Raw genomic sequence first — 15057 nt, 5'->3', positions numbered from 1 at the left:
CCAGTAAACCTTTGTAGGATTTTTACCTCTTGAGAATATCTGGTTGGTATTTCTCCCTCGCGTCTACCCAAAGCAAAGGAACCTCAGTTTAGCCCCGTACATTAAGTGTCTGGGGTGTTACAGGGTGGGGAGTGGACCTCATCACTCCTGACCTCATCCATGCTGAGTCAAAGCTGCCTCTGGGTCAGAGCTTCAGTGCTTCCTGCTGGGAGGAACCTCTCGGTGCTAATTTTGAGGTCCTGCCACTTCAGGAACTCTCTCCACAGTCCCTCGGCATGATCCTTGACTCCAGAGCACATCTGCCAGAGCAGTTTGCCTCAGAGTCTTCACCACACCTGCATTGCAATATATTTTAAATCTACCATGCAAATAGATTTTTGCACAATTTTTGTTTTATATCTGCATGATGAATATTAAATACTGCAGAAGTCTTGCAATACAAAACATATAGCTCCTATGAGTATCTTTTTGTTCTATTATCAGTGAGACGACAGTATAACATCTTTTCATACCTAAAAACTGTTGATGATGTTGACTTTGGGCAATTATAGTTTGTTCAGCAGATGTGCCTGTCTGTTGACCACTTCCTGTGAAACTATCTGGAACTCCGTCCACTTTCTGCACAGGCTTGTACCTACAAAATTATCAAATACAAAATCATTCTTTAGGATCACTTTTTTGTAAGTGCCTGATTTCTGAGTCTCAATATACAGTTTTGCTAGTTCACACAAAAGAAAAAAGTAACAGAATAATTGTAGCAAGGAAATGTAGAACACTAGCAACACATAAAATTCACAAAGCAGATGTCACAGCACAACTACCAATTTCTTGTGGAATTTGGTTAAAAATGATACCACTAACATCTAAAGCTCATTTACATTAAACAGAAACATAATATTTCCTTTTCCAAAGGACTTGTCTTCCCAGGAATCAAGTAGCTCAAAAATAAAGGTTTAATCACCTAAAGAAGGGTGATTCATTTGTATGAAGACAAAGTAATTTAAATAATTTTAACATAACAAACCTCTCATAAGCTCAGAAGGTCTGAGAAGGCCACTTAAACTAAGTAGCTGAAGCAGGGGAGGTTCAGACTTGATATTAGGAAGCATTTCTTTACTGAGAGGGTAGTCAAACACTGGAACAGGTTTCCTACAGAGGTGGTCAATGCCTCAAGCCTGTCCCTGTTCAAGAGGCATTTGAACAATGTCTTTAATAATATGCTTTAACTTTTGTTCAGCCCTGAAGTAGTCAGGCAGTTGGACTAGATGATTGTTGAAAGTCCCTTGCAACTGAAATATTCTATTCTATTCATCATTTAAGTTGCAAAAACTTTTATAAAGGATAAAAAGGACAAATATACAAATAGGAGTTCTGTTTAGGGTGGTCAGATGTTAAAACCATCACATTGACAGGCTGAAGATTCTGCCTGCCATCTTCAACACAATTGAAAATTAATTCTGCCATAGCTCTTAGTGATAAGAACTTGGAACCTTTGTCCTTTTGAAGTAGCTTTGTAGCCAGAAGAAAACTAGACAAACCTCAATGCAGAAAGCAATGCATGTGAACTGTTGCTCAAGTCTGAAATTGCACATTGTAAAGCTTTGTTTTAACTTTAGAAACATCAACAAATTCCACTCTGAAAATGCTCCTCTTAAGAAGTAGTTGAGTCAGATGTGAGCATGTTCCCATTTTGATCTTATTCAACAGATAATAGAAATGTCCTATGTAGCTATTTAGATTTTAGTTTATGAGAAAGTTCCCATAAGAAGCAAGCATCCAAGCTTCTGGTCATTCTAGACATATATTTAACTATACAATAACATAGAACATGTGATATACAAGTGTGTTGATTTGGCATGGCTTGGTTTTTTGCTGCAGCCGCTGCCATCCCTAGTGTGGCTCGTGGCCAACCTTGCCTGCCTGGCTGCCCCTAGCCAACTGCACTGTGGGTGAAAAGGGCGGGAGTGCCAGCGATAGCTTCCCCTTCCCAGTGCCCCACATGAAGGGAGGTGTTAAATAGAGTCAGCGCCGCAGCAGCCGCCACTGCCTGCACAATGGCAGCAGGGCTGCCTGGCCAGCAGCAGAAGCATGACAAGCAATTCTCTGACATGGAACCTACACGAGATCAACTTCTCGGCACTGTGGGATCTTCCAAGAATCTTTGAATTGGTGGAACTTGTTGACAATGGTACCTACAAGCAGAAGTTTTTCTTCTAGTCAGAGAAGAGGAGGAATTCAGGATATGTGAGAGAAAACAACATGGCGGCACCAAGGTCAGTGGAAAAGAAGGGGGAGGAGGTGCTTCAAGCTTTGGAGCTGAGATTCCTCTGCAGGCTGTGATGAGGACTATGGTAAAACAAACTGTCCCCTTTTAATGCATGAAGTCCACAGGGGATGCAGAGGTCCGCTCGCAGCCTGTGGGAAAAGTGCCCATGCCAGAATGGGTGGATGTTAGAGAAAGCTGTGGTCTAGTGGGAGACCTGAATAGAGAGAGAGGGCCCCTGTTTCCAGAAATAGAGAGCCCTTGCTTTCAAACTCAAGCAGCCTAGCCTTAAAAGACCATACCCCGTGGACAAATTACCCATGCGACAACAGTTTGGGGATGATGGTTTTGCCTGTGGGAGGGACCCCATGGCATAGCAGAAAAAAACTGCTCTCCCTGATCAAATGGAAAAAGATCTTGAAAGATGATCTGACCAAAGCCCCTCACGCCCTGTCTTCCTGTGCTGTTGGTGGGAAGGATGGAGGGGCTGGGGGGGGAAAAAAAGGTGTTTTAAAGGCTTATTTTACTTCTCATTTTCCTCCTCTGACTCTGTTAATAATAAATTTACTTTATACCTTTAAATTTGAAACTGTTTTGCTGTTAAAGTATTTTTTTCTCCCAGTCCTTAACTCATGAGCCGTTTGTTAATTTTTTTCCATCTCCTCTACCCAACTGTAGCAGGAGAGAGTAAACGAACAACTTTCATGAGTGCCTGGCATTTGGCCAGTGTCGAACCAAAACAAGAAATATACTTTTCCAAAAGACACTTCTTGGCCTGATTAACATAGAGTATGATAACTTTAAGAATGAGAATACTTGAAAACAAAAACTTTTGTCATCATCTAAATCTCTATGACTTTTATATGAAGTTTAGTTATTGTAAAGGCCCAGGATAAAATCCCAGGCCTGCAGAAATAAATTTTACAACTGTAATCAATTTTAGGAAGGCTATAGTTTAATCTCTAGTATCACAGTGATGCTGAATTGATTTTTGCCTTTTTTTCTTTTATATATTCTCTATATTCTTTACACCTATATTTGTAGCTCTGTAGCCTATTATTGTATTTGTAGTTAGCTCCAGTACTTTTCCCTACCTTTCTCCTACCTGATCAACAGTGACATTGAACTCTTATGGATAAACTTCTTGTCACTTGATAGATCTCTTTGCAATCCAAAAACCTAATTTTTAAAGAATTTTTAACTTTAGTCTCATTATACTCTAAAAATGTCTGGCAGAAGATCAATTTCTATTTTTAAATCAAAATCAGTATGTTCACATAGTTCCACTAGTTTCTAGAAAATTTATTATTTCACCATTTTTTCAGCTCTTTAAGTAGAATCCAAAGTGTCTTGAATGCATAAAAGTAACAGTCTTTTGAGTTTCTAGGGTTTAAAAAGAACTTTCACACACAAAAAAAAAATCTAGATGCTAGAAGCCAGGATTATGCTACCACTTGTTCCAATGTGCTTTATCTTGGGGAAAAGTCTTAATTCCAGCATTATTACATGTGACATTATAGGAGTCAAACAGTTTTAACAGCTTTTATAGACTGGTTAGCCTCACCTTGTTCCTGAGAAGTTGAGGTAGCAGCAAAACCTAGCAACCATTTAAAAACACATGAAGGAGAAGATGGCAATTAGGAGTAGTCAGCATGGATTCACCAAAAGGAGTTCGCACTTGACCAAATTGATAAACTTCTACAATGAAATGACTGGCCTGGTAGATGAGGTGAAAAATTGATGAAATATGGGCTGGATGAGCAGACACTGAGATAGATTGAGAATTGCCTGAATGGCTATATTGGGTTTATGTGGCAAAGTTTTGGTAGTGGGGGTCTGTGGCGGTAGCTTCTGAGAGGAGACAGCAGAAGCTGTCCCCATGTCAGAAAGAGCCAGTTTCAGCCAGCTCCAAGATGGACCCACCACTGGCCAAAGCCTGAGCCAATCATAGACATTAGTAGCGCCTCTGTGATAGCATATTTTAAAAAGAGTAAAAAATGCTGCACAACAGTAGCTGGGAGAGAGGAGTGAGAATACGTGAGAAAAAATTCTTCAGACACCAAGGATCAGAAAAGAAGGAGGAGAAGGGAGTGCTCCAGGTGCCAGAACAGAGATTCCTCTACAGCCCATAGTGAAGACCATGATGAAACAGCTGTTCCCTTGCAGCCCATGGAGATCCATGGGGATGCAGAGATCCACCTGCAGCCTATGAGGAACCCCCACCAGAACAGGTAGGTGTGGCCTGAAAGAAGCTGCAGCCCATGGAGAGCCCACACTGGAGCAGGGTTTTTTGGCAGGACCTGTGACCTTATGGGAGACCCATGCTGGAGCAGTCTGTTCCTGAAGGATTGCACTCCATGGAAAGGACCCATGCTGAAGTTCATGAGGAACTGCAGTCTATGGGAAGGACCCACACTGGTGAAGTTCATGAAGGACTGTCTCTTGTGCGAAGGATCCCACACTGAAGCAGGTGAGGAGAAAGGAGAGGCAGAGATAATACATTCTGAACTGACTGCAACCCCCATTTCCCATCCCTCTGTGCTGCTGGGGGGGAGGAGTTAGAAGAGTTGGGAGTGAAGTTGAGCCTGCAAAGAAGCAAGAATTGAGAGGAATGGTTTTCTAAATGTATTTTTATTTCTCATTATCCAAATTTGATTGACAATGAATTGAATTAATTTCCCCAAGTTGAGCCTGTTCTGCCTGTGACGGCAATTCCTGAATGATCTCCCTGTCCTTATCTTGACCCATGAGCATTTTGTGGTATTTTTCTTTCTTGTACCGAGCAACTTGGTGAGCAGTTGGCAGTCAACCTACCACAATGGCTGGGCCCAGAGGATGATGATCAGTGGCAAAAAGTGTAGTGACTAGCAGTGTACCTCAAGGGTCAATACTGGGTCCAGTCCAGTTCAACATTTTCATTAATGATCTATATGATCAGGCAGAGTGTACCCTCAGCAACTTTGCAGACAGCACCAAAACTGGGAAGAGTGTCTGATATTACAAAGGGTTGTGCTGCTTCCAGGAAAGCACCTGAGAGTCCTCGTGGACATCAAGTTGAACATGAACAAGCATTGTGCCCTTGCTGCAAAGAAGGCCAGTGGTACCCTTGTCTGCATTTGGCAAAGCATTGCCAACAGGTGGAGAGGCATGATCCTTCTCCTTTACTCAGCACTGGTGAGGCCACACCTGGTGTACTGTGTCCAGTTCTGAGCTCCCCGGTACAAGAGAGACATGGACATACTGGAGAGACCCAAACAAAGGGCCATCAAGATGATTAAGGAACTGGAGCATTTCTCTTATGAGGAAAGACTGAGAGAGCTGGGACTCTAGCCTGGAGAAGACTCAGAAGGATCTTACTTGTGTATATGAATCCTAGAAGGGAAGATAAAAAGAAGTTAGAGCCAAGCTTTTTTCAGTGGTGCACAGTGAAAACAAAAGAGGCCATGGGCATAAGATGAAACATAGGAAATTCCCTCTGAGCATCAGGAAATATCCAGTGATTGAGCACTGGCACAAGTTTCCCAGGGACATGGTAGAGTCTCCCTCTTTGGAGATATTTAAAAGCCATCTGGACATAGTCCTGATCAACTGGTCTAGGTGGTCCTTCCTGAGCAGGGGGGTTGGACAAGATGACCTCCAGAGGTCCCTTCCAACCTCAACCATTCTGTGATTCAATTATTTAAATATCCTGGCATTTCCTTCCTGTCTTGGGGACGGTTTATTATCCCATCCCATTTTGGGGTTTTTTGATCTGTTTTGTTTTGTTTTGTGCCCAAGGGTGGCAGCTGTTCCCCCCCCCCCCCACCCCCCCATTCACGTGAGAGGGAGAAGGCCAAAATTCGCACCACAGCGCCCCCTGCAGCCACAGGGGAATCATCACCACCTGCCCTGCCCAGCTGAGGAGCCACCACCTCCCCTGCCGACTGCAGCCATAACTACACCAAAGGGGAAAGTGCTTAAAGAGCGGGAAGAGACTGTTTATTGGGTTTTCTGTTCTTTGTTTGTTGTTGTTACCATTGTTGTTGTTTGTCTCGTTATACATACACATACTTGTAAAGAACTGTTATTCCTTTTCTCATATCTTTGCCTGAAAGCCCCTTAATTTCAAAATTATAATAATTTGGAGGGGAGTGGATCATATTTTCCATTCCAAGGGAGGCTCCTGCTTTCCTTAGCAGACACCTGTCTTTCAAACCAAGACACTTCCCATAAACGATCTAGCACCAGTATGTTAAACACAAACCAGACTTCCATTTGGAAGTCTGAGCCATATAGCAGCTACAGTTGAAAGCCAGGGCTATTACCTATATAGGTGAGGCAAGTCCTTACCTGTGCATTTCTTCAATTCCAGTACAAAGGTGCTTTAAATGGCTTGATCTGTGTCTGTTGAGTCCAAGCTACTGTCTCAACTAGGAGATGGGACTGTTATCATCTGTAGTTTACATGTACTATTTTTAATTTTCTTATTGGAATACAGAAGTAGTACTCCCATAGCTTATGTTGATCACAGCTGTGACTCAGCAACCTTTGGATTAGCTCAATGATTGTTGCCACTCAACTGAAATTCATTTCTGAAATCTCAGACCCTGAATTAAGAGCCATGTCAAACACTGCACACAAGCATACCTCTAGGAGGTCTTTGGATATATTCACATTTTTGGTGGTTTAGCCTTGGCTAACAGTGGAATTCCCACTCAGCCACTCACACCCTCCCTGCCCCAGTGGGTCAGATGGAGAAAATAGGAAGATCAGGAGCAAGAAAGATTGTAGGCCAAGATAATGACAGGAGATTGCTTACAAATGATCGTTGCAGCAAAACAGACTCAATTTAGGTAAAATTAAGTAAACTAATTGTTTGGGATATTATAGAAATTCGTGCCAATGGATTATAGATATTAGTATCAAACATGCTATTAAAGGGGGGACCAGGGTTTAATTCTAGAGTGACACCTCGGCTGGCTGACAAGAGTGGAACTCGGCATTAACATACGAAGGAAACTCGGCTGCACAGGAGATGGTTGTTCATGGTGGCATGTACCTGAGGAGCCCAGTGATGATGGCCCATGAAGATACACATCTGAGATAACCAGGGCCATCAACACCTTCCACCTGAATACAGGATTCCAGGAATCGGAGGAGGAACATTTGTCTCTTCCCAGAAGAGGTACTTTGAAAGGAGACAAAAGGACTATGCCGTGGTCAAGAAAAAGAGTATAAGAATTGTCCCTGCAAAGCATCAGGTGTGGACGAAGGGGGCTTCGGGTGCGATAGAGGCCGGATCTGCTGTCCACCCAGCCTGTATCCCTGGGGTCTGTGCTGTCATTTTTATTGGTGGCTGTTGGGACTGTAATATGGTCGCAAATAATTTTTTTGGTTTTATTTTTATTACAATTGGGTCAATTTTTATTTTTACTTATAACACTTATCACCAATTAAAATAAAAATGTAATTACTAATTCAGGTAGCAGAAAGCAAAAAGACAATATTAAAATACACTTCCTCCTTTCCCAGGCTCATGGCTTCATTCCAGACTCATTTTTTCCCCCCCTTGCTATTGACACAGGTTACATGCAGCCCCTTCAGTGAGGCAATGGGCTCAAGGGTGTAAGGGTGTTATGGTCAGTACATAAGAAAATCTCTCTGTCACTCCTTCCTTCTCACACTTCTCTGGCATGGATTTTCTATGAGCTGCAGTTCCTTCACAAAATATCCAACTGCTCCAGCATGGTCTGTTAAATAAGTTGCTATGTGAATACTGATTCTGGCACCATGGAGCACCTCCTCCCCCACCTTCTTCTCTGACCTCTGTTCATACTGCTGGCTTTCACTCTTTTTATTCCCCCTACTCCTCTGCATGTGTGGTGGGTTTTGCCCTGTCTTAAGTATGTTTTCACAGAGGCACCATCAACTTTGTTGATTGGCTCAGCTTTGGCCTGCATTGGGTCCATCAGCAAGGCAGCTGGAACCAGCTGTGTCCAGCGCAGGGCAGCACCTTACCCACTACCAAAACCTTAAGAATCAAAGGACAAACAAATATTGCAGATGTTATCATGGGAGTCTACCATAGACCTCCTAGCCAGGACAATGATGCTTCCAAGTTAACTGTCCTTGTCTTTATGGGATACTTCAACTTGCCAGAAATTAACTGGGACCATCACACAGCTGGTACAAACGGGACCAGAAGATTCCTAAGAAACCTGGATGACAACTTTATGGAACAGGTCCTTAGGGAGCTGACTCAGAAAGATGTCCTCCTTGACGTACTGCTTGTCAACGGAGTGGAACTCATGAGCAAAGTGGAGATTGGCAGCTGTCTTGGCCACAGCGACCACAAAGAGATCGATTTTAAAATCTCTGTTGGCAGGAGAAAAGGTCCATTAAACCTCAACTCTGGACATGAGGAGAGCAGACTTCAGGTTGCTCAGGGAATTAGTGAATAAGGTCCCCTGGGAAAATGTTATTGCAGGTGCTGGGGTCCATCAGTGCTGGTCACTTTTAAAACACCACCTGTTAAAAACACAGGAGCAGGCGATTCCCAAATGTTGGAAGTCAAGAAGGCAAGGCAGAAGACTGGTTTGGATGAACAGGGATCTTCTCTTGGAAATAAGGCCAAAAATAAGGGTATGGTCAGTGGAAGCAAGGTCAGGGGACGTGAAGAATACAAAGATGCTGCTCACCACTGTTAGGAGAAAATCTGTATGGTCAAAGCTCAACTGGAGTTGAGCTCCTCAAAGAGCTGGCTGATGTCATTGCAAAACCTCTCAAGGATTTTTGAGCAGTTTGGGAATCCAGACAAGTCCCAGCTGACTGGAAGCTGGTGAATGTTGTCCCGATTTTCAAGAAGGGCAAGAAGGAGGTCTGTGGAAATGTCCTGGGTTGTAAGATAAGTGTGTATTCTATTTGCCATCTGTTAGAGGTGTGGCAGTTTCCTTCTGTTAATTGGGCAGTTTTCTTTATCTCTTCCACAAACCAATCCTCCCTCTGGGGAGATATCTTCTGTTAATGGGCCATTGAGTCTCACTGCATGATTGATAAAATTACATCATCCCATTGTGAGATGCTCCGCCCAGGGGGAGGAGCCAAGCATTCCTTCCTGGATATAATCTGATATTTTGGAACATCAGAGCAGCCTTTTTCCACTGGATTCCCAGAGGAGTAGCTGTCTTCTCCACTGGATTCCCAGAGGAAGACCAGGCCCATCTACACCACCATTAGACCTTCAGAAGAAAACTACACCCTTCTACAGGATCACTGCTCCAACAGAACCACACCTGTCACTCCAGGAGGACAGCAGCCACCATTTAATAGGACTGCTACCATCACCCTGACCCACAGGGTATCAGGTCGTCTTCTGACTCTGTCAGTGTTTTGGGGTTTTCTTGTTTGTATTATTGCATTTGTATTTTTTAGTTTTCCTAGTAAATAACTGTTATTCCTATTCCCATATCTTTGCCTGAGAGCCTTTTAATTTCAAAATTATAACAATTTGAAGGGTGGCAGCCAGGAGGGCCTACGATGTCCTGGGGTATATTAGGCACAACAGTGCCAGCCAGTCAAAGGAGGTGATTGTCCCGCTTTGCTCTGCACTGGTGTGGCCTTACCTGGAATACTGTGTGCAGTTTTGGGCACTGCAATATAAGAAAGATATTAAGCTATTAGAGAGCATCCAGAGGAGGGCAGCAAAGATGGTGAAGGGCCTTGAGGGGAAGCCATATGAGGAGCAGCTGAGGTCACTTGGTCTGTTCAGCCAGGATAAGAGACTGATGAGGGACCTCATTGCAGTCTCCAACTTCCTTGTGAGGGAAAGAGGAGGGGCAGGCACTGATCTCTGTGGTGACCAGTGACAGGACCCAAGGCAAGGGCCTGAAGCTGTGTCAGGGGAGGTTTAGGTTAGATATGAGAAAAAGGTTCCTCACCCAGAGTGGTTGGGCACTAGAAAAAACAGGCTCCCCAAGGAAGTGGTCATACTACCAAGCCTTACAGAGTTCAAGAAATATTTGGACAATACTCTCAGGCACATGGTATGACTCTTGGGGATGGTCCTGTGCAGGGCCAGGAGTTGGACTTGATGATCCTTGTTAGTCCTGTTCAACTCATCATATCCTGTAATTCTGGGAATGCAGTGTCACACAAGTAGGAAAGTTGCATGACCTTTCAAATTAAGAAAGAATGAGGAAAAGTGTTCTGTAGCATAAATTCAGCCTATACTTTGTCAAGAAGTCAAGAACTCAAAGTGTCTATCCGATTCAATGTGATTGATGGAGAAGGGGTAAAATTGATACATCTTAACAGAAAAGCAAACACAGTTGTCAGATGATTCTAAAGGAGAAAAATAACATTTCCCAGCTTGAGTTATCAGAAAGGAGAAGGAAACATTCGTGATTCTTAGATTCTCTTTGCTCTGAATATCTTTATAAAAGAGAATTATTGCATGTAAGTTAAAACTTTTTTTAGTTTTTAAATAAAATTAGAAATATTCATAAAACTGTAAATAATAAAGATTGCTCCTAATGACTCAAGCTATAGTATTAAGCCCTTTATATCATGTTAAAGCATGATAGATTTATGAATACTGTAACATAAAATTTATACAAATATACAGTTATATACCAAACTTCTCAAATATATACTAAGCATGATTCATAACTGTGGCAGAACTCTTAGTTCAGAAATATAGTGTTTAAAAAAATGTAATTCAGCTTAATACATGCTTTTGTTTGTTTGTTTTTCTTACATGTAGCTCTTTTATCCTCTCCCCAACCCCCACAAGCATTAACTTCTGTGGTCTAGTACATACATGAGAATCTTTATATCCATTAAAATAAACAAGCAACTATATGGGTCAAGCTTTCCCCCCCTACACATTTCAGAAGAAAATCTGACCAAACTGTATCATAAACCCTGCAGAATAAGGATATAAACAGAAATAAAAAGTAAAAGATTTTTGCATGCTAGAGAACAGCAAAATTATATTAAACATGTTAGAATAAGAAATGCTGGTCTTTTATATATATGTATATTTAAACTTTTGTTTAAAATTACTATTATGTTAACCACAGTCCATTGTGATAAAAATATTAGGAAGACATCTGATCTTGCTTTTAAAATGTCTATTTTTCCATCAAAAAATTTACATCAAAACCTTCAAAGTTGGCAGTTTTTGCACAAAACATTGTGTAGGTAGCAGTTGGTTCATGGATTCCCAATTTTTTCAATGAAAATTTCTTATTTTTCTGTTGGAGAAACACCTCTTTTCTGAAAAGTATATTAGTATATCTGATTTTGCACAGAAAACAGACAGTACTAAGTTTTTCACCTTGTAAATATCACACAGTCATTCTAACTCCCTACTCTCTGCATTTAATCTATTTAGAATGCCTGGAATTTGGATATTTATTTTACCAAAATCTTTGCACACCTGAATTGATTTAGGGGATGAACAAAGATCTTCAAAATGACTTTATAGAGATACTGTTGGGATGGAATAAATAAAGCAGATCCACACTATTTTCATTAGTATCCAGTGAAAGGACAAAAGGCAATGGGCACAAATTGAATTGCAGGAAATTCTGCTTAAACATTAAAAAATTCTTTTTTTTTTTTTTTTACTCTAGGGCTGGTTGAGCACTGAAACAGTTTGCCCAGTAAGTTTGTGGAGTCTCCACCTTTAGAAAAATTAAAAACCCAACTGTACATGGGCTTGGGCAACCTGCCCTAGCTGACACTGCTCTGTGCTGCAGGTGTGTGTGTGTGGACTAGACAATTGCCAAAGGTGCTTTTCAACTAAATGACATTTTCTCTTTTTCAGTTTGTGCCCATTGCTCATTGTCCTGTTACTGGGCACTGCCAAGAAGAGTCTGGCTTTGTCTTTACTCCCTCCCTTCAGGTATTTATACACATTAATAAGATACCTGTGCTGCAGGATTACTGATTTCTATCTCAGCCACACCCACACCTGTGACTGGTATGGATCTCATTGACCTGGACCCCAAATTATGGATTTGCTTTCTGTCTTGACCTTGGACCTGTCTTGCCCCTAGGGACCTACCCAATGATCAGTGGACTGTGTCTGACCCTGGTTGTCCTCACCAGAACTGATTTGTGGACTGACTTCCTGGCTGGACCTTGCACCTGTGTCATCAGCACAAATTTGTCTGATGATCTGGACTCTCGGTTGAATCTGCCTACCATCTCCAGATCTGCCCTGCTCACTTCACTTGGATACTGCAGGACTAGGCCTAGGCTGGTGAGGTCTCTGCTGTGTATACCATGGTACTCAACTCCCAACTCCCCATTCCTTAAGTAGAAGACAGCCCTTGCTGCTCCCTGACAGGAAGACAGTTTTGAAAGCCTTGCTAAAGTCAATATAGACATAATCCACTGCTCTCTCTTCATCCACGGAGCCATTCACCTCATTTTAGAAGACTATTGGGTTGGTCAAGCATGATTTCCCCTTTGTAAATACATGCTGACAACTCCCAATAATCTTCTTGTCCTTCATAGGAAGGCTTTGGCTTTCCTAACATCATCCCTGCACAGTCAGACAGTCTATATATAGAGTCTATAGACAGACTCTATATTCCTCCTGGGTTCCCTGACATTGCTTCCACCTCTTGTATACTTTCTTTATATGTTTGAGCTTTGTCAGGAGCTCCTTGTTCATCCATGCAGGCCTTGTTCTACCTTTGTTTGACTTCCTGTATGTTGGGATGGACCATTCTTAAACTTCAAGGTATCCTTGAAAAATAAACCAGCTCTTCTGGACCCCTTTGCCCTATAGGACTGTCTCCCATGGGATTATTCCAAGCAGAGCCCAGAAGAGGCCCAAGTCTTCTCTGCTCAAGTCCAGGAGTTTGATGCATCAGTTCTTGCCAGGAGGAGGACATCAACACAAAGCTGAACCTAATCACAAGTTCTTCTATCATTTTTTATATGTGCTGAATAAAGAGATGAAAATGAACAGCAGAATTTGAAATTCAAAGCTCCTATTACCTTTTTCCCCCCCATCTTTTGATAAAATAACCAAAACCACCAAGAAGTGTCTGTTCTGAAGAATTGAATATCTTACTTTTTAAATCAATTTTTCAAATTTATGAGTTTTTAGATACGTCTACTGATATCAGACTCCAGTGATATCAACTGCTGAACTGACAAACCTTTATTTTTCCCAAAAGAAGTTAAAAAATTTCCATTAGAGATTCAACTTTGCCACATAAATGCAGACAAGTAAGGTTCCAAGAACTAGAAATATGAAAAAGTAGTTTCATATAACACTATACCTCTGTTTCTGCTGCATGGGTTGCTGTCTCATAGCCATATATTGCATGTCCTCTTGTAGCCGATTAAGGGGAGAATCTGGTTTGACACGAATCCCATAATAATGGTATTTAGAGTTCCCCCTTCATGAAAGAACAAAAATAACATTGTTTCTTTAGTATATACATCACATGTTAACATTTGCCTTGACTGGAAAACAGTACATAAAAGTTAGGCTTGTCTTTCTTCTCACTCTGGTATAAAACTGATATAAATCCACCAGCTTCTGAAAATCAGTTCACTTAAACTATATTTTCCAGCACTTTACTGTTGGGCTTCATTTAAATAGAATAAGGTAAATAAAAAAATCAACTAAATGACTTATGCAGTCATGGTGAATAAAACAATTCCATAAATGGGGTATGCTTGTGAGTGAGGGTTTGTGAATGTTTCACTAATCAACTTCAGTCCTGGTCAACTGGAAAGAAAGAACAGAATTGGGCTGTCTGTGTTCATGTTTATGGGAGTGTCTATATGGGTGCTAGTAAAGGCATTGCCCTGTGTTAGCTTCTGTGGTTAGCTGTGTTAGTGTCATGTGTGTGTTTGTCTGCATCTTTGGAACACATGTTAAGTCTCGCTACTATCTGGAGCTGCAAATGGAAACAGCAGTAGTTGCGTTGATTTGACTGAGATGGAAGATATCTAGGTCATAGGAGTACACAGAATCTGGCTATAGCAGACCAGGAGTTCCCTGAGTCCTGAAGTCTGCTGTATTTGGCAACTCCCTTAACAGAAAGGTTTTAAATATTTTTATTTGCTTATTTCCTTGCTTGTTTTTAACATATGAGCTTCATGTTCATGATTATTATTGATATTTTTCTGTTAAACTTTAAGATTTTATTAACACAAACCTGGTTCCCAGTCTTCTGGTCCGTAATCCCATGAAGATTGACCGTATGAGTTTTCCAAAGGAGGCAGCATTGACTGGATCCAACTTGTGCTCCTGACAGTGTCGTAAGTAATGGTTGTAAAGGGTACTTCTGGGGAGACTCACGCCTTCTGCAGTTTCATAGTTGTCTAAAAGCCATTGGAGCTATGTCAAATATGAAAGAGTGAACATATATAAATTCAGTATTACTCTACTGAAAACCCCCACTTAATTGTACAACATAGAACTGATATTTTTTAGACCACTCAAGGCCTGTTTAATACAGTGACTTTGTTCTTTGAGCAAATATAATCTCTTTAAATCTCTTTCAATGCTAGATATGCCATGATGCCTTAGTTTTGGAATTTTTTTTTAGGTTTACAAGGAAATAACAAGACTCACGACACCTGTGAGCTCAGATAGCTCCACTTCTAAAAATATTTCAGATTCAGTACCATACATTAACATTTTATGAAGTTATATGTGCTTTCGAGAAAAATTGCTGGAACTCCAAAGAAATAAAATAACCAATGTAATTTATATTAATTGCATTTTAAAAAACCCTAATAGAACTAAGTTGATACATTTTTAATTCTGAAATTATATACTA

General features: G+C 41.3%; 1 protein-coding gene across 1 annotated transcript in view; it reads right to left on the bottom strand.

The window, feature by feature from the left end:
• The window catches only part of LOC121358005 (transcription factor RFX3-like), a 96088-nt gene that overhangs the window by 9100 nt on the left and 71931 nt on the right, over nucleotides 1-15057 (bottom strand). The window contains exons 5-7 of the mRNA XM_041475834.1: nucleotides 14431-14612; nucleotides 13543-13662; nucleotides 513-634 (exon numbers count right to left, since the gene is read on the bottom strand). Coding sequence (XP_041331768.1) covers nucleotides 513-634; nucleotides 13543-13662; nucleotides 14431-14612 — 424 coding nt within the window. The remainder of the gene's footprint in view (nucleotides 1-512; nucleotides 635-13542; nucleotides 13663-14430; nucleotides 14613-15057) is intronic.

Source organism: Pyrgilauda ruficollis, unplaced genomic scaffold (genome assembly GCF_017590135.1).
Source record: "Pyrgilauda ruficollis isolate IOZ18807 unplaced genomic scaffold, ASM1759013v1 scaffold364, whole genome shotgun sequence".
Lineage (NCBI taxonomy): Eukaryota > Metazoa > Chordata > Aves > Passeriformes > Passeridae > Pyrgilauda > Pyrgilauda ruficollis.
The sequence above is the reverse complement of the archived record's forward strand: the minus strand, read 5'-3'. Positions and strand labels throughout refer to the sequence as shown.